This window comes from Cotesia glomerata, linkage group LG3 (genome assembly GCF_020080835.1).
Source record: "Cotesia glomerata isolate CgM1 linkage group LG3, MPM_Cglom_v2.3, whole genome shotgun sequence".
Classification (NCBI taxonomy): Eukaryota; Metazoa; Arthropoda; class Insecta; order Hymenoptera; family Braconidae; genus Cotesia; species Cotesia glomerata.
This window is the reverse complement of record NC_058160.1, coordinates 30,453,504-30,472,602: the sequence shown is the minus strand read 5'-3', so window position 1 is coordinate 30,472,602 and position 19,099 is coordinate 30,453,504. Positions and strand designations below refer to the sequence as shown.

Sequence of the window (19,099 nt, the reverse complement as noted above, 5' to 3'; positions counted from 1 at the left end):
TTTAAATTTCTACATTAGTTTTTTTAATAATTTTTTTGCCATAATTTAAATTATCTCACAAAAATTCTTAAAATTATCAAATATCCACAAAATTAATTTTTATAACAATCATAAAAAATTAATTGTAATTATCAGAAATAAAAATAAATAAAACAAGAAAAAACCGTTCGGATAAATAAATCAAGCTCATGCACGTACTTAAAATTGAATTGAATGATTTGATTGGGTAACGAGTATAAAGTTGGCCTTCTTGACTGGACAAAATACAAAAGATCTCGCAGACTCGGTCACAACACACGAGAAACTCATTGCTGCACTATTACAATTACACATAGCACCGAAACCTCGAATAGAAGCTACATAAGTAAGAAGAGAGAAGAGTAGCAACAGTTTACTTCCAATACTTGCACATCAAACTATATAAGTATACCTCAATATACAGTAGTATAGTTAATAAGAAAGTGACAGGTTACAAGCAACAAGCAGTGCAGTCCAGGGTAGCAACCACTCAGATTCTCTCGTCAGGTCTTATATTACTTACACATCAGACGACACCGACACATACAACACACAACACAACACAACAATCACCAAGTTTAGTTTGAGGCTAGTGTAAGATTGTACATTGCACGCGCATTTCAAAAGTGTACACAGTATACAACAACACATACGCAAGCGCCATAGCATAAGCACACCATATATCGTGATGTCCTCGCCGTCTCGGACTCAGCTGGACGAAACAGCTGTAGAGAATTTCCGCGAGTATCTGCGTATTCCTTCTGTTCAGCCAAATGTTAATTACGGTAAGTTTATTTATTTTTTTTAATTACACTCTTCGGTACACTAACAACAATAATAACATATTTTTTTTATTTATTTAAATAGGTAAATTAATTGTTAACTAAATTATAAGAGCGTCTGGGATGTAAGTAACGCCGCGTGAGTCTCTCCATAGTGACGCGTCTTTTACTTAAACTTTATTTAATTTATTATTAATTAAAGTGAAATTCTGAAAGTGATTTTTATTTATTTAATAACATTATTATTGACATAAATTTTTTTTTATCCACTAGTTTTATTTTGTGAAAATAAATGACGCGAGAGTGGACGCACGTCGCGTCAGAGACGCTATCATCCAGCCATTGTCGCTGCCCCGCCCTGGCTTTCTTTAGTTAATCTTCTATTTAATAATTATTGTTTATCAAAAATTGTTTATTAATCATTTTTATAAGGTATTAGAAGTTTTGTTATTAGTTTTTAAGAGTTTTTACATTTTTAAATCCATTTATTTGTTAAGTGTTTGAGTGACGAAGATGTCGAGTCGTATGGGAACTTTTTGGAAGACGCTAACGTTCTTTTAGAAGTATTTATAGATAATAGAGTTAAATTTTACAATTTTTTCATCATTATTGCGTGTCATAAAGATAAAGTCTTGTGATAGGAGATTTAGGTGGTGATAAGATAACTATTTTAGTGCAAAATTCGACTTTGCTCTAGCGGTGTTGCTACGTGGACTTTCCTGAGCGTTGTTTTGTTCATATTTATATTATATAAACGCTGTAAATTATTTAAATTTATTTTTGTATTAATTAATCATACTGTCATTAATTAACGATAATTTAATCTTTTAAATACTTTAAGATTTATTTAATGTCCTACTTTTGATAGCAAATATCAACGCGATGCTTGAATAAATTTATTTAACATCTAACCATATTTTAAAAATTTTCCAGATGATTGTGTTGCGTTTCTACGTCGTCAAGCACAAAGCTTGGACTTGCCTATCAAAGTCTACGAGCATTACAAAGGAAAGCCGATTGTTGTCATCACCTGGGTAGGTACTGACCCAGCAGTACCAGCGGTGTTGCTCAACAGTCACATGGACGTGGTTCCTGTTTTTGCTGTAGGTATTTTTTAACATATCCTTAAATGTAATAATAATTAAAAATTTATCTGAGATTTATGAATTTAAAATTGTAGGATAAATGGACTTATCCGCCATTCAGCGCAGAGATGGACGACAAAGAGAACATTTACGCTCGTGGCTCTCAGGACATGAAGTGTGTTGGTATCCAGTACATCGAGGCGATAAGACGCATGAAGATGAATGGGTTGCGCTTCAAGCGTACAATCCACATGTCTTTTGTCCCTGATGAGGAGATTGGTGGGGTTCTTGGCATGGAAGCTTTTGTAAACACTGCTGACTTCAAAGCTTTGAACGTTGGCTTCGCTTTGGATGAAGGCATCGCGTCACCTGAAGAGACTTTCTACATGTTCAACGGCGAGAGAGCCATTTGGCATATCAAAGTCACTTGTCCCGGTCACCCGGGTCATGGATCTTTGTTGCTGCCAAACACTGCTGGTGAAAAGCTCCGGGTCATTATTGATCGGTTCATGGATCTCAGGGCTGATCAGAAAGCTAAGCTTGACACTGGAAATTACATGCCTGGAGATGTCATGTCGGTCAATCTCACCAAGCTTTCAGTGAGTATAATTAATATTTATTTTATTAATCTCTCAATTTATTTTATTACTTTTTAAATAATAAATTTTTGGCTTATGTCTGACCCAGGATTCTTAAGCTGTAAGTATGAAGAAATTAAATTTTGCTTTCAAATTTTTTAATTAAATTAAATTAATTTTTTTATGATATTAAAGTTAACTGTCACTTGATAATTGTTTAATTTTATTTAACAAAAAAATTATTTTTAAAAAATTGCATTTATAATTTTTTTAAATTTCTACAAGTCGATATTTTTTTCCATAATTTATTTGTTAAAAAAATTCTACAAATTAATGAATATCTGTTAAATTTATTTTCATTATTTTTTTAAGAGTGAGGAATTTTTATTAATTTTTATTTTAACTTACAGGGTGGTGTTCAAGCGAATGTTATTCCGGAGCAGTTAACTGCAGTGTTTGATGTTCGGATCCCACCGACTGTCGATCATGCAGAATTTGAGCAGACCATTCTCAGCTGGTGTCGTGAAGCCGGTGAAGGAGTTTTCGTCGAGTATGAACAGAAAAATCCTAAAATTGAAAGTACTAAATTGGATGATAATAATCCTTTTTGGCTGGCGTTCAAGAGTGCAATTGATAAACGTGGGATGAAAATACAAATCGGAATTTTTCCAGGTGGAACTGATAGTCGCTATGTACGCGGGGTGAGATTTCTTTTTTATTAATCAATATTAAGGTAGAAAACCCAGCTATTTACACTGGCCTAGTTGTTTGACACTTGCAATTTTATTCTAATTAAAAAAATTAAATTTTCTCAAAAAAACCAATTATCTCGAAATTTATAATTCAAAAATTATGTTTATTAATTTATCAGAGTTTTTTTTAATTAAAATAAAATTGCAAGTGTCAATAACTGGATCTTTTACCTTACAATAGTATTATTAATTCATAAATTATATAAACAATTTTTCAACAGATTGGATTACCCGCTATTGGCTTCTCACCTATGAACAATACTCCGATATTACTTCATGATCACAATGAGTATCTAAACAAAGATGTTTTCCTACGTGGAATTGAAATTTACATGGATATTATTCCATCAGTGGCTAATGTTTAGTATTTAAACAAAGCTTGATATTTTAATTAATACTCAAGATATTGAATATTGATTCAGTTAATTAAAGTGCAATCAAAATTTTTTGTTAAGTCAAGAAATTAAGTAACAAGTGATATATAGATCTACGTTCTACTAGCAATAATATTCAATCTTTATAAAAAATTGAATCAGTGCTACACAATTCAAGTGATTGTAAATTAATCTTTAATAATAATGAAGAGCAAGTTGATGAAAGAAGAATTTAAATGCCAAAGAAGATCAACTGAAGAAACACTGCAAATAATTTAGTGCAATTATCGGTGGAATAAAAAAAAAATGAAGAAAGCTAATTATCAACTGTTTTTTTTTATATTCAAATCTTTACGAATGTTATAAAGTTATTGTTTTTTTTTTTTTATTTTCTAATGAAATATTAAGAAGACAAGTGAAGTCTATAATAATTACAAAAGAAATATATTTTAAAAATATTATTTACAAAAATGAAAGTTTAACTTTAACTTGTAGACCCAGAAGTTTGATAATAGAAGTATAAATTGTAAAATCGTGCGATTAAACGTAATATTTTATACTCAGTGAAAAGTAATAAAATATATAATATTAATATAGATGATTGATAAAACACGTGCAAGTGCTACGAATTAATTACTATCGTGTTTTTCGTAGAAGGAATCATCTGAGTGTATATCACGAAATATATTTAATGAGTAAGTGTAATATTACCATGATAATTGTACACACATCGTACAATCATCACAATTCATTCTTAACGGAGTATAGTATCCCTACTTGGACTCATAAATATATATACAGATATATACAAATCCCTGTAGAATGCCCCCACTAATTTTCCGCAAACTTCCTTACCTTGAGCAAAATAATGGACTCGTCCACTAATCTACTTCAATATCTGTCAAATTAAAAAATTAAAAAACTCGGCAAGTTGTGAAAATAATTAGTATGAAAAAAAAAGTTAAAAAAATTAATTAATTTTAAAAATAATGACACGACAAAATAAAATAAAATAAATAATATTAATAGTGATTTATAAATGTTGAATAAGAATCGGCCATTTTGCTGGTAGGGAAGGTAGGGGAATAGAGCCTCGACCCCGGCGGAGCCACCGTTTATTTACTTGACTAAACTGTCTTGCAGCGGTAACTAGCCGGTCTTTAACAAGTATTGAGTTAACAAAATTACTAAAAAAAAATAAAATTTTTTTTTTTACTATCAGCTAATTTTACCTCGTGGTGTAAATTGTTTAAAATAATTGTTTTTTTTATTAAGTACGATCATTTAAAAGCATCCTCCGCACCCTATTTCGTTGCCCGCCAATACTGAACAGGCGGGAAGACCACGTGACGTTGTTTAGCGAATGAACGTCATGAGATTTGAAATCGTGCGTGGTCTTTGTTCACGAGTTGAGACCGTCAACGTTACTTCAGTTCCGTGAAGGGGACCCTGTGTTGGTGATCCGTTTATCCATGGTCGCTGCTGCCGAAAAAAACTACGTTATTTTCACATTTAATTTATATAGATATATAGTACATATATTTAATAAGTGAAAGTGGCGTTTTTAATAATAATTATTCCAGAGATATTTATTCGCAATTGTCATCATTACGGTAGGTTATTAATGTCATTTATATTATAAAAATAATTATTCATTTGTTTACATTTATTGAGTGCATGACAAAAATAAAGGCGGGTGTTTCTGCTTGTGTTCTTATAAAAAAAATAATTATTTAATTTATAAAATAATTTTTATTCCAGTGATTATTATTTTTATAAATTTTTTATTCAACTATTTTTAACATTTTTATTTTTAGTTTTTTTGTTTGTGTCCGAGGAAACGCCTTTAAGTGTTTAATACCTCGTGAATTATTTATTGTATCCAAAATTTATTTTAGTATGCATGATCTCAAGTGACGTATAAATATTTAATAATTTATTAATAAATAAATAAATAATAAAATAGTGAAGGTAAAATTTGCGCGGTAACTAAATTCCAGTCTTCACTCGTATCTTTGTCTGTCTCGACAACGTGTGGAACCGAGGAGAGAAAAAAAAATGTAAAAAAACCGGGAGAAAAAAATTCCGGCGGGAATACACTCGATGATTGTCAAGGTCTATGATCTTGTGTAGTCATGACGACCGGTTGACAACCATCTCTGTTCGCGCTTTGACGGCAGGAAATATCTAAAGAATTTTGAGTTTATTTTTTTTTATCTTTGGTACTTTTAATAAAATATTATTTTTTAGTTCTTCATTTCCTCTGTAAAATAAGGAGGAGAGTCTCGACGAATCCCCTGAGCTGCTCTCAGAGCATCTCGCGGGGCAGGGCAATTTTTAAGCGGGAAACCGCTGCTTCCTTTCTCTTCTCGAAATTATATTTAACCCTGAGATGTTTTTTAGTATTAAATAAAAAATATTTTATTTAACTTGACATTCTTTATTAATATTTTTTTAGTCGCTTTATATTTAATATTTGTTTTAGATTTGTGGCTGTACTGAATATGGTGAATGATTAATCGATAAGAAAAATATTTAACTGTTTTACTACAAGCACGTGCTTGAGTTTTTTTTTTTTTTTTTTTTTTATTTTATTTTATCAGCATACTTAAAAGCAAACGGAGGATGTTCTCATCGACTATACTTACTAGGGCTAAGATCAAATGACTGTGAAACGTATAAATAAGTCGTTAACTATTAAATATCGATTTTCTTCCCAACTTGTACGTTATAAGGTTATTTTACACTGAAGATTATTTAAAACAAGACAAAACCCGATACATAATGACATACGATTAAATTTCTTTGTCAACTTTAGTGTAAACAGCTAGTTAAATAACCAGGTTCTGGTTATTAAAATAATTGTGAGTACTAAAATTACATTCTAAGTTTATTCTACGAACAGTACGATTTTATTTGCTTTGGTAATTGTTTTTAATTTATATTATAATTATATATATTTTTTAGTACCATTTTTGTGAATGCTAGAGCAGTAGAAATAAGAAGGCGGGAAAACTTTTGACCGTGAGAACATTCTGGGAACTTAAAACCTTCCCCTCTCGCTTCTCGGTCCCGGTCCTGTGAGCACAACCAGACCCCTACGCCATATGCACACCGCAGGAAATATCCTTCGGGCCAGAGCCCCTTTTTGACCAAAATAACTTCCCCTCGCCCCTCGGCAATAGTTTCATACATTTATTCCTTAATATTTTTTTTTACTTGCTCGGGCTTTTTATTGCTTTATATTTCCTAGAACTTCCGCATTTGTATAACACATTTTTCTGCTCGAATTTTTTTAGTGCTCCGTCATTTTATTAAATATTTATACGTAGCTCTTTATATACCCACTCTTATATTTTATTTAGTTAACTCTTAAATTTATGTAATGTAATATACCGAGTATATACATTTATTTGTGATGAATTTATTTAATATTTTAAATGTTACTTTCACCAGTCGGATTCTAACGGCAAGCCAAATCTTACCGAGGTCACAACAAAAAAACCGCCAAGAGAGTCATTAGTTAATTCACAAGGACAATGAGTGCCTTAGAATTTTTTATATTTTTTTTTTTATCATTATTTAGTCATGAACTTTAGAAAAGATAGGAATAACAAAAACGAGCCAAGTTACGAAAAAATAAAATTTATAGACGATAGAATAATCTAAAAAATTGATTACTAAGTGAAACCGTTAGTTTTAAAGAAGTCGCCGATTACGTAACGTAGGGATAAATTAAATAAGAAAAATAAAAAAAATTCCCCTCTATATATTCACACAGCCAGCTCTCGACGATCTATTCCTCGTCTTCCTTTCTCGTGTCCCCACGCATTACTAAACTTTCGATCGCGTTTATTTGCTATTACAATAAATTTAATTAACAATAAATTTATTTCGAGCCTTCTCATTATTTAATTTAAATTCATCTTCTAGATACTTATCATCATCATCATCTTGATAATAATTATAACAGCAATAAATTATAATTCAAATAATGAATCAGTAATTACAGCTCTATTTATGAAAATATTATATTGATTAAAACTTCAACTGTCAGAGTATAAAATGGTAATTTTATAAATAAAAATGAGAAAGACTGGTTAAATAAAAAACAATTACCGAGGCGTCGATTACATTTGAAAATGTTCATCGAAAAAGTTCTTTCGAGGGTAAGCATTTACTCCTCGTATATATTTTCTGTTCGCAACCCCTTCAAGGGGTTTTTATTTGTATATGTTCATGTTCGTGCTCTTATATATGTATATATATATATTTTGTGTTTCATGTATAGGTGTGTAGTGAACTTCCCCTTTATTCCATCCCTAAGAGTAGCTGTGAGAGAATAAGAGACGGGGTGAAGAGACACACGAGGGTGCAGACTGTTTTGCGCAAGCGGCTGCACATAGGGGTAGCAATTTTGCACTCCCCTCTTCTATTCTCATTTTCTCCCTTTACTAACTCGCTCTCTTGCTCTTTGGAGCTCCGCGAGGACGGGATGATAGTGGTAGGGAATATCAGATCGATACTTTGCAAAACGAGACGACGAGGGGTGTGAACTCACCGCCCCGGAAAGAGATCTCGTCGCTTGGTCCAGGAGCTAAATATTTCAATCTCCTTTCGTTTCAATGTAAATTTCCTCCTGTGTTATTTTATTTTTTAACTTATTCACTCCACTCCTTTCAATACTATTTTATCTAGATGACTGCAGTACATAGAAAATAATTTTAAGTCTAGCTTAAATTTTTTTCTATTAAATCCGAGAGTAAATTTAATGTTTACAGAAAAAAAAATTAATTTAAATTAAGAGAAAAATTCTTAAATCAAAAAAATAATTTTGAAGAGTTTTATTGTATTTGATCAAGGCGAAAAATTCTTGAATTAAGGAAGTTCGAGCGTAACTAATGAGTCAAAATAATGTTAAAATTTTTTTTAAATTTTAGTCTTCCCAATATTCGTCAAAATTCTTTATTTTAATTTAAAATAATTTAAACAATTTAATAATTGATGATTTTTACTTATTTAATAAAGTTATAAAATGACTGGTATTTATTACTTGCCGGAATAAATAAACAGATTTGGCAATAGCGCGTTTGATTATACCCATAACCTGAGACGTGGATGAGTGTGTGAGTTAAACATTTCTCTCTCTGTAACTATATTTCTATCCTTTTCTTTTTTCTCAGCTGTTGACGCGATGTTGTCAAATTTTTATTCGAATAAATAGCTGACGATAAACGAGTTACAAACATAAAATTTGACTTTAAATATTTCAAAATTTATATCGGTAATGTATTATTATTAAATTGTTTTTATATTTTGCAATAATCCAAGTTTCTTGTGTATAGTTTTTTATCCATTAAAGTTGGGAGGTTAATATTGAAAAAAATAATTGAAGTCTCGACAAAAGTTTGTCCGCCATAAGATCACGTGTATAAGGAGATAAAATATGTGATTTTTAAAATTTAATATCTAAGTAACTGAACGGTGAATCTTTTTTAAATTTTGGGATTAGATAAATGACGTATTTATTTATACGTATATTTAATTTCAAAGCTCAAAGTTGGAAATTATTTTTTACATTAGATTCGCTCGAACTTCCTCAAGTAAAATTTACTTAAGCCAACAAAAATTTGTTAGTTTAAGAATTTTTCTACTCTAAATTCTTCAAAATTATTTACTTGAAAGAGTAAATTTAGTTTTTACACAGAAAAAAAAAATTAATTTGAATCAAGTAAATAATTTTGAAGAATTTAAAGTTAAAAAATTTTTAAACTAAGAAATTTTTCGTTTTGATCCAATCCAATGAAACTCTTTAAAATTATTTTCTCGGTTTAAGAATTTTTCTCTTGATTCAAGTTAATTTTTTTTTTCTGTATAATTTTTAAAATTAAATAAAACTCTGTAGCACATTCTACCTAGAGGAAGTGAAACTCAATAGAATTCTAAGCGCGAACGCCCGCATGTTTTTGAACAAAAAGAAAAAAACGAGTTTGACCGTGAATATTGTTCGGAGGATGAAATATTTAGTAAAGACCCTTGAGGTAGGTATGCCATAGCACAATACAACATGTATTCTGCTCGGGCTAGTATACCTTTACCTTTACCCAGCGAGTTTCTCTTTCAAAACGTGCCCAGAATCCCGGGTTCAGAATTATTATACCTGCCGGTCCGCCTATCGCCGTTTTGCTGACTAGGAAATTTTTTTTTAATCGAGATGGGTAGAAGCTTAGGCCCTAAACTAAAATTTCCTAGTAAAGTACTTGAGAGAAAATATCTTTAGCAGACCTAAACCTACCTCACCAAGCAGGTAGTAGTCCTATCTGAATGACAGTCGGAAAATCTCGTATTTACTGCACCGTAATTCATACCTATTCCTTAGAAAACATTTTCTAAATTAACAATAGTCCTTTCTAGCTGCAGAAATACAGCCTGCGCTCCTTAGATTAACTTTATGTACATTTTTCATGTCTACAGCCGGTGAAATTCCTGCTTTAAAAATAACACTCATTGTTTCTCGGTAAATCTTTAACTTGAATAGATAATAAAAAAGCTAAAATGGAGGGAAAAAAAATAAGTGAGCAAGAAAGAGGAGTGGAATGATCTTGAAAAGAATATTAAAAAGCGGAAAGAGTCTTCGCGTGCCGACTCGTAAACCCGCGAGTGATAGCCAAGACCACCTTTGCTCTGTTCACTGTACAGAGAGTACCAGGTATCATTTCCGTTTATTTAAAAAAAAATTATCAAGTATATTTAATATTTAATATTTCATATTTAATGGCTCAGTGAGCTTTCTCAAACTCAATTAACCACACTTGACTTGAATATAAAATTCACGATTAAATATTATATTTACAGGGAGCGAGGAGTAAAAAACGAGCTCTAAATTTAGCAGATGAGTTCACTCTTAATGTGTCCGTTGGTCATTTGAGTCATGTCACTTGACTCTTAAAGTGACGGCTGGGTCTGCTGTCCGAAGAACTCGATACCGCTGGCCATTAGACTGGAAAATTTTTCCTTCCGTCGCACCTGTCGACGAGGACTTTTTTTAAGATTCTGATAGGTATATATATATATATATATATATATATATATATATATATATATATATATATATCTATATACACCCATCAGGCATGAGTTCCTTCGTTTACCTGGCTAATGGCAGCTACGAATAAAGGAACGGTCAATTTGGTACCACCTTTAACCGGTGCGTTTCCCCTCGGCAGCTCGAACAACCGGGCCCGGTGTTCTCAGGTATTTTCGAATACGAATGTCCCGGTCTTTTTTTGGTGAGCCGTCTCTCCTCTCGCTCCTCTTTTGGCCTTTCTTTCAGTCACGAAACCAAAAATTGCGAGGCAATCGGATCATCAAGAGACCTCGATTGTGTTATTTAGCACGGACGATTGAAGGTTGCGTAGAGGAATAAAGACTTGCTTGTATATTATTATCACAGGAAGTTGAAAGTTTACATTTACGAGATGAAGATAATAATAATTGAAAAAATATTTAATATTTGTAGGTGTGGTACTTTTCAACAAAGACACAATTGGGCTTAGCTTCTACTCTCAAAAATTGATTCCTTGATGGAATTTGGCACATTGATGTTACTTACGAGCGATCGATAAAAATACGGCTACGAGAGACCCACTAAGCGGCTCAGTTTACATATTGCGATGTAAGGCCTACGGAACAAAACGAAAACCGGTTCTTCAGTCGACGGTGATCACAAAGAAAACCGTCGGGCGGTTTCTGCTGTGTGATTCCTCGCCACTAAGCACCACAACCGAACCAGTACCAGCGAACCAACACAACCAGTGGAACAAAGAAAGCTAATGAAAGACGAAATCACCACCACACTCCAAGACCGGGAAAAAGATCAACAAAGAGAAGAGATACTGCTCTGTTGAGTTCAGTATTTACAAAAACTCTCCTCGTCTTCTGGTTCTCCATCAATGGCACTCTTGGTTTGTCTCTGGCTACTCCACACTTCTTCCCTCAGTCTTCGATATTAATATATTGTATCTTATTCAATTTTTAACTACTGGATCAATTTTTACGTGCTCTTATTTACCGATCAACATCTTAAATTGTCAAACCGGAGAATTAAATCAAGTTTAACGATTTCGTTCGAGGCTTTCTAACACTCAAGGACGTGCCCACCGAGTTGGGCTTCTAAGAAGCCCTGAACCAAATAAAAAAAAGGTTCGGGATCCATCCCGGAAACGAAAGAAATTCTTTTTAAATTTATTCCGGGGCCTGTATAACTAAATCACAAATCTCTCCCTTTTTAAACCATCATTATAGTTATTATTTTAATAACCAGGCAATTCCAAATTTGAAATAATAGTCTTTAATTATTGCTGGCTTACAAGCGGTAAAAATGAAAAAGTAAATTGGTAATGCTAGGGGAAGAAACATTGTTGGTTGATGATCTCGTGTGTGATATAAATTTATATTCATACGACTGTACTCATTAACTTGTACATAAAATCAAGTTCTTCCCATCAAAGTTACTTTTTTCAAGGTCGTTTGCTGCTCGTCATGCCCCTGAAACTTTTCACCGGAGACAGTCAACCTGGTCGATGTCTCTGGTGCAGCTACCGTGACCCTAGCTATCACATCATCGCACAGCAAAGTACTCCACACAAGAATATATTTTTCATCGGTTAGCAGAGGTGTATAGCACCGTGAAACAAGTTCGATCTTACATTTAGATTAATACACACTATACACCATACACCATGGGATTCATGGAAATCCGTTGGTAACACGTGTTATGTATCATCTTCATTTAATTTAATTTAAATGCTAGTAAAATAAAAATCATAAATTATTTAGAATAGAATTGGCTTGATGACTTGGACCTTTGTGTGGTCTGTTAATCCGCTCAAGACTAGAGTGAGTTCTTTGGGAAAGTATAAACAGTAACCTTGGCGTTGTGTCATATGTTCTTTCTGGGACCCTCGTTTAAATGTTTGATTTTTTATTTCAGTCCATTTACATTTGCCTGATTCAAGTCTCGCCGTCTACTCTTAAAACCGCGTGTTGTGTTTTGTATGTAGCTTCGTATGCACTCTACACTTAATCTACATCCCGCTTCGCGGTAAAGGATAAAGCAAGAGCTTCAACTTGAACGAGAGTGCTGGAGCTGAATCTGAGTCTGAAGAGAGCGAGTGAGGAACAAGAGTAAAGAAAGAAGAAAGAAAAATGTTGCCTTACCGCAGACTGAGACCTCTTTTATTCATCAACTCTCTGGCAACATACATGTATATATACGCAAGACATTACTTTTACAACTGGTTGAATAAAATCACTCTGTAATGGCACTTGTACCATCGGTAGTCACTTGAATTCCAGTAATTTATTATAATGTCTCCTCACGGTATTGATGGAGCACCACGTATGCTTTACGTTCTGATAGATGCAGGACATAGGGGAAAAAACATTTTTCCTCGATTTTTTTCAGCTCTTCTTCACTTGCTGGTCTGTATATAAATATAAATACTTTATTATTTATATCTGGCTCTAAAAACAGCCCTCTAACTTTTATCATTTCAAGGTTTGATATTTCTTCAGGACAATAAATTTAAATCAATTGATTGATCATCATCATCATCATCATTGAACATTGAAAGAACTAAACATGACAAAAGAGCGAGTATTATTGTATGAGAATCGAGTAAAAAAGAATGGTAGGAAGAACGTGTGGGGTCAGTTCTTCAGCTGATAATTTAGTATGCGTAGTAGATACTCATTGAATCCAGTCAAGTCGTTTATTTAGCATATAGTATCGTTCGGAACGTTCACGTTATATCGTGAGCACGTTGGCTGTGTTGTTGTACCAGACCCGAGAAGTTATGGATGTGGAGAGGAGGAAACGGAATCGGAAAAAAATATACATATATCTATATATATAGATATATATAAATAAAAAGAGATAAATCCAAAAGAAGCAAGGAGAAAAGGAGAAGACTATACGCTGGGAGTCGAGAGACTCGTCGAGTGACTTGCCGACTGGAGTACGCTTACTACACACGGGGGAAACTACTACGTTGCACACATTCTATAGTAAATCGGCTATAGTACTATGAGTCAGTCACACCCACGAGTCGAGCGAACTCTGGGGCTCTCCTCCGTGGGTTCAAGACCCTCTATGTACTTCTCTAGCACAATGTTGAGCCTGCTTGTGTGTTGGAGTATACATAGCAGCAGCAACGCGAGGTCACGCATACTTAAACTTCTTCTACTTCTTCCACGATGGTATCGTCGGAGGAAAATCTATTGCCCTTGTGTCTGAGGAAGTTGGTTGGATCTTTGAAGTAGAAATTTTAAGAGGAGCTGGCTAATGCAGATAGACACAACAGCTTGGTCAAATTAACCCAGCGGCGGTGTATATATGTATAAAAATAAGTAGAGTACTGTACAGGAACAACAACGAATAAATGCAAGCCGTTTTATCGTCAGTTCACTGACATCGAGAGCATTATCCCAATGGATAAACTATATCCCAGAGCTAGCGTAGGATTTCCTATACCACTACTACGAGTAAACCATCCCCGAGATATTCTTAGGTCACTGTATAAGCACCGAGACTTTATAGTCTTGCCTCTTCAGGGTCTTGGTTATTATACCAACTTTATAATGTTGCAGAAATACCACCCGCCTATTTTTATTTTATTTGCTGATAATTTTTTTTTATTTTATTTTTGTCTAGCAGACTTATTTTATTATATTTATAATTTATATTATTTTTTTTAATTACAGCTGAGTGAATGTTGAATACTGAGAGCAGACCTAGCGTTGGGTTGGACCAGGGAGCAACAGCCAGGGATCCTTGGCTAACAAATAACATGGATTACTATCTGGGAACAGATAGTCTATCCTTGCAGGAGATGCTGGATGTCGACATAAAGTGCGAGGTCGAAAGCCTTATCGGTGGGAATCCAACAGTAGGATTCTGTTTCAAAGAAATGTCCCCGCTGGAGCTAGATGATGATCCAGTGGACTATCACAGCGACTTGAACAGCTGGTTCGGCTCGGCCAGTCTGCTAAACGGCAACAGCAACAGCTCTCACAGGTGAGCGAATATCCTGCATGTTGACATGTCGAGGCTAAAGAGTAAAATAAAAAATATGAGAAAAAATAAATTTAAGAATTACTGACCCGCTTCGTCGAACCCACGTGGTCGATCGATCGTCTCCAGGCGACGTAATTCGTGGATTCCCTGTACTCTGGCGGGTCAGTGAACCACCGTTCTTGACGAGTTTCTTAACGACTTCCGCTTTGATAAACAAAAGTTGCTATATTCAACGCAAATATTTTATTTTATCCTTTTTTTTTCGCGTCGCTTTACTGTTAATTTTGCAATAAATTTATTTTACTCGTTCTCTGTAATTAACTTATTTTTTAATTGCTGTTTTAGTAATTTCAACCTTGACCTTAATGGAGATGTCTCGTCGATAATGGTGAATCCAAATTCAGTGATGCCGATTTTGGTATCAAGAACTCCGACTCCCAGCAACAACAGTAGTAGTAATAATAGTAATAACAACAACAACAACAATAACAACAACAATACCACCAGCAACAACAACAATAATAGTAATAGTAATAACAATAATAATACTTATGCTAATAGTAATACCAACCACCATAATAATTGCACGAACAACAACAACAACAACAACAACAACAATAATAATAGTAATAACAATAATAACAACAGCAGTAGTAATAACAATAATATTTTTAATGGGGTCTTACAAGCAAGAAGACATTTCTCATTTCCCATTAAGAGCGAAATAAAAACAGAAAAGGTCGAAGTTGAGGATGATGTCGAGACTGGCAATGAAACGGATAATGAGCATTACGAGAATGACATCACCGAAACAGAGGATGAAGAAGATGACGATGATGATGATGATGAAGAGGAAGAAGAATCTGAAGACGAACAGGATGAAGAAACTGTAATGATGAACGCTGCGAGGTCAATTAAATTGAAACAGCCACAACAGCAGCAGCAACAACAACTTCAACAATTACAACAGCAGGCTCAAAACAATCAACCTCAGCAACAAATGCACCTCAAAACAGTTCCAACCATCAAGACGTTACCCCCACAGGCGATGACTAAAATAACAAACGGACAGAAAGTTGATCCTCTGGCTCAAATTAGAGTAAGAAATTTGAAACTGATTCAGCAACACAGTCCCAATGTCCAGACACAACATGTAAGAAAAATCTTCAATAATAATATGCATATTACATCACCAAGTACAACTGGAAATTCAACCTTGAAAAGGGATAAGGATTTTACTCTTAATATTGCGGAGTATGATGAGAAGCCCTATCCAAAACCAGCCTACTCCTACTCTTGTCTTATCGCAATGGCATTGAAGAACAGCCAGACGGGCTCGCTGCCAGTATCTGAAATATATAATTTTATGTGGTAAGCATTTTTTATCCAAATATTTGCTTATCGTTTTATAGTTTTATTTTTCCAGCTTCTATTTATTTATACATATTTATATAATTTATATACCGGTTTTTATTGTTAAAATTATATCGGGAAAGGCATTTGGTAATAATACCTTTGAACAATAAAGTTGTAGATAAATTTAGGAAGTGGAAGGGTAGGGCGAGTTGAAAAAAAGCGCGGTCTGCGCTTCACTCGAGGGCTCAAGGGATCCGGTTAAGGGGAAAAGTATTGTCCTTCCTTTATTCTATGCTCGGGATCGAGTATACATAGTGGTATAAAACTGCCGGCTGCCTTCCATTTTGTAAAAGGGGCCCTGAGCGGCACCAGGTGCGCACTGTCGGGGTACAGTCCCCCGAGAAATGTTCATACTCAATATGCTTCTTTGTTTACCAATTCCCGATATGATGTTCTCATTCGACCATCAAATATAATTTATAAATACATTTTTTTTACATCATCCGATTAAATTAAACTTTTATTAATTTTATTATTAATTAATAATAATAATTTTAATAATTTTATTATTAATTATTAATAATAATTTTAATAATTTTATTATTAATTATTAATAATAATTTTAATAATTTTATTATTAATTTTTTTTATTAATTATAATAAACTTTGAATTTTTATTTAATTTAATAATTATTTAATCTTTTATTTCAGTGAACACTTTCCGTACTTCAAAACAGCGCCAAATGGATGGAAAAATTCAGTGAGGCATAATTTGTCACTGAATAAGTGCTTTGAAAAAATAGAAAAGCCAGCAGGCAATGGAAATCAACGCAAAGGTTGTTTGTGGGCGATAAACCCACAAAAAATAGCGAAGATGGACGAGGAAGTACAAAAATGGTCACGAAAAGATCCTTTGGCGATAAAGAAGGCCATGATATACCCGGATCACTTGGAGCTGCTTGAACGTGGGGAGATGAAATACGCTGGAAATGGAGGCGACGATCTGTCGGAAGAAGCGGAGAGTTCTGGTGATGAAACTGCCGAAGAGAATACAACTTATGATGAACCGTCACTCGGACACATTGCCGCTAACTCCGTGACTGATAGTTATGATGAAAGCAGTCAAGACTGTGACATCGACATCACTGAACATTTGTACGATGAAATTGACATTGAAGACAACAAAGAAGCTCTTCACATGCAGTTTAATATCGCTAAAGACGAACCATACGAATATGAATTGAGCCCCAGTGCCAAGAGACAGAAGACCTTGACTGGTACTATTCAAGGAAATTACGTGTATCAATCTGTAGCGACGTCTCGCAGGAAAACGCCTTTGCTCGTAAGAACGGGTGCTGCGAATGGCGCTTTTCTTAAGATAGAATAGATTTTTTTTTTTTTTTATGGTAATTTTTTTATTTTTATTTTTTAAATAAGTTCTCTTTATTATTATTTCATCCCGTTTCTAAGAAGTAAATTCTTTAAGAGAGTTACATTTAAAGTCACAGTGCAGAAAAATTTAATTCAGGCACTTGGTTTTGTTGAATATTTTTCTACAAAGACTGTGTGTATTTTTAATACACAGGAAAAAAAATAATTATAATATTGATAGTAATGTAAGTAAGGTTTTTTTTACGATATTGAATAAGTGTATATATTATGATTTAACAAATTTTTTTCAGCAAAAAAAAAATTGTTTTGCATTGAAAAAATTTACTAATTATGAAAAAAAAATTTCTATAATTATTATTGGTTAAGGAAAAATTTTGTAAAAAAAAAAAATTGACAGTTTTTTGAATGAAATACTGCAAAACGAGTGCGTTCATTGACAGTTTGAAACCGGGGGAGTAAGTTTAGATGTCAACGAATGTGTCCTTCAGTTTAATAACCGTAATCTATTGATTTAGCCGAGTCAATTTGACCGAGAAAGAGGGCAATGAACTAAAAGAGAACAAGACTAATATGTTCGCACACAAAATGTTCTTCCACGTACATATATTTATGTATACATGTATAATAATGTTCACAACATTTCACTGTAAATCAATTCATCTGTTTCAATGTCGTGTGTATTTTTGATCGTAATTGCCAATTTAAATATGTTATCATTTAAATTATTATTCTATATACTATACAATTTTTAAAATTCAATATACGATGCTTATATTTCGCTAGTTGATTAAAAAAGTATCAATATAATTTAATTATTAGCGAAAACAAATTTTTAAAGCTACTTAAATATTAAGCTCAATAGAAATTTGGTCATTTAATCGACCAGACTGATGTAACATAACATTTTTTTAAACGAGAAAAATAACTGAACACTAAATCATAGGCTTAATAATATTCCATGTTCGTATATACCTAAAGTTAACGATTTAATTGATAAAAAATAGTAGGACTCGCAGATAAACAAGTACAAAGGGTCTAAGATTTTCGGTGATTATTCTAAATTGTATAAAGTTGTAATTCTAAAAAAAAAGTGTGTATGCTGAGAAAAAAAAATCAATTTGGTTCAAGAGAAAAATTATTTGAAGAGTTTCTTTGTCATAAATCAAGAAAAAATTTTTTAATTAAGTAAAATCGATCAAATAAAACTCTTAAAAATTTTTCTCTTGAATCAAATTATTTTTTTTTATGTATGTATGAAAGGAAAAAAAAATACGATCAAATTGTATGTTTTTTACTTTATTTAGTGTTATTAAAAACGGAAAAGGAAAAAAAAAAAAAATTTATCTATTAAGTATTTAACTTTAATTACTACTAGAGAAATTAATTGTTTAAATTAAGAGTGCTCAGGCCAGTGAAACAAAACAATCGAATAATAAAAGTCTAATAAAATAGGTTTTTTTATATTAAGATTGAAATTTATAAGTAATAATATCGATATGTAATTTTTTTTTCTTTTTAAGTATGTAATATAAATAATAGTGTATTACCTCTAAATTTATAGTGTAGAACGTCCGGAGTATAATTATATAAATATAATTAATAACTATAATTTAACTTGTAATACTGAGCCGAGTCTTACAGTAACTGCGGATGTCTTTGTAATATTTTTTTTAACTTAAATTATT

The 19,099-nt window shown here is 32.8% G+C and overlaps 2 protein-coding genes across 2 annotated transcripts; both read left to right on the top strand.

The window, feature by feature from the left end:
* Positions 1–262: 262 nt before the first annotated feature.
* On the top strand, positions 263–3,909 carry LOC123260466 (aminoacylase-1-like). Its single transcript, XM_044721570.1, has 5 exons — positions 263–803; positions 1,734–1,903; positions 1,981–2,484; positions 2,874–3,164; positions 3,437–3,909. Exons 1-5 carry the CDS (start codon positions 707–709, stop codon positions 3,578–3,580), a joined length of 1,206 nt encoding a protein of 401 aa, XP_044577505.1. The 5' UTR covers positions 263–706; the 3' UTR covers positions 3,581–3,909.
* An 824-nt stretch (positions 3,910–4,733) lies between these two features.
* Positions 4,734–17,432, top strand: LOC123260464 (probable serine/threonine-protein kinase tsuA). The gene is made up of 4 exons (XM_044721567.1): positions 4,734–5,202; positions 14,354–14,666; positions 15,012–16,037; positions 16,734–17,432. The coding sequence occupies exons 2-4, from the start codon at positions 14,362–14,364 to the stop codon at positions 17,407–17,409; spliced, it is 2,007 nt and encodes a 668-aa protein (XP_044577502.1). The 5' UTR covers positions 4,734–5,202; positions 14,354–14,361; the 3' UTR covers positions 17,410–17,432.
* Positions 17,433–19,099: the final 1,667 nt, after the last annotated feature.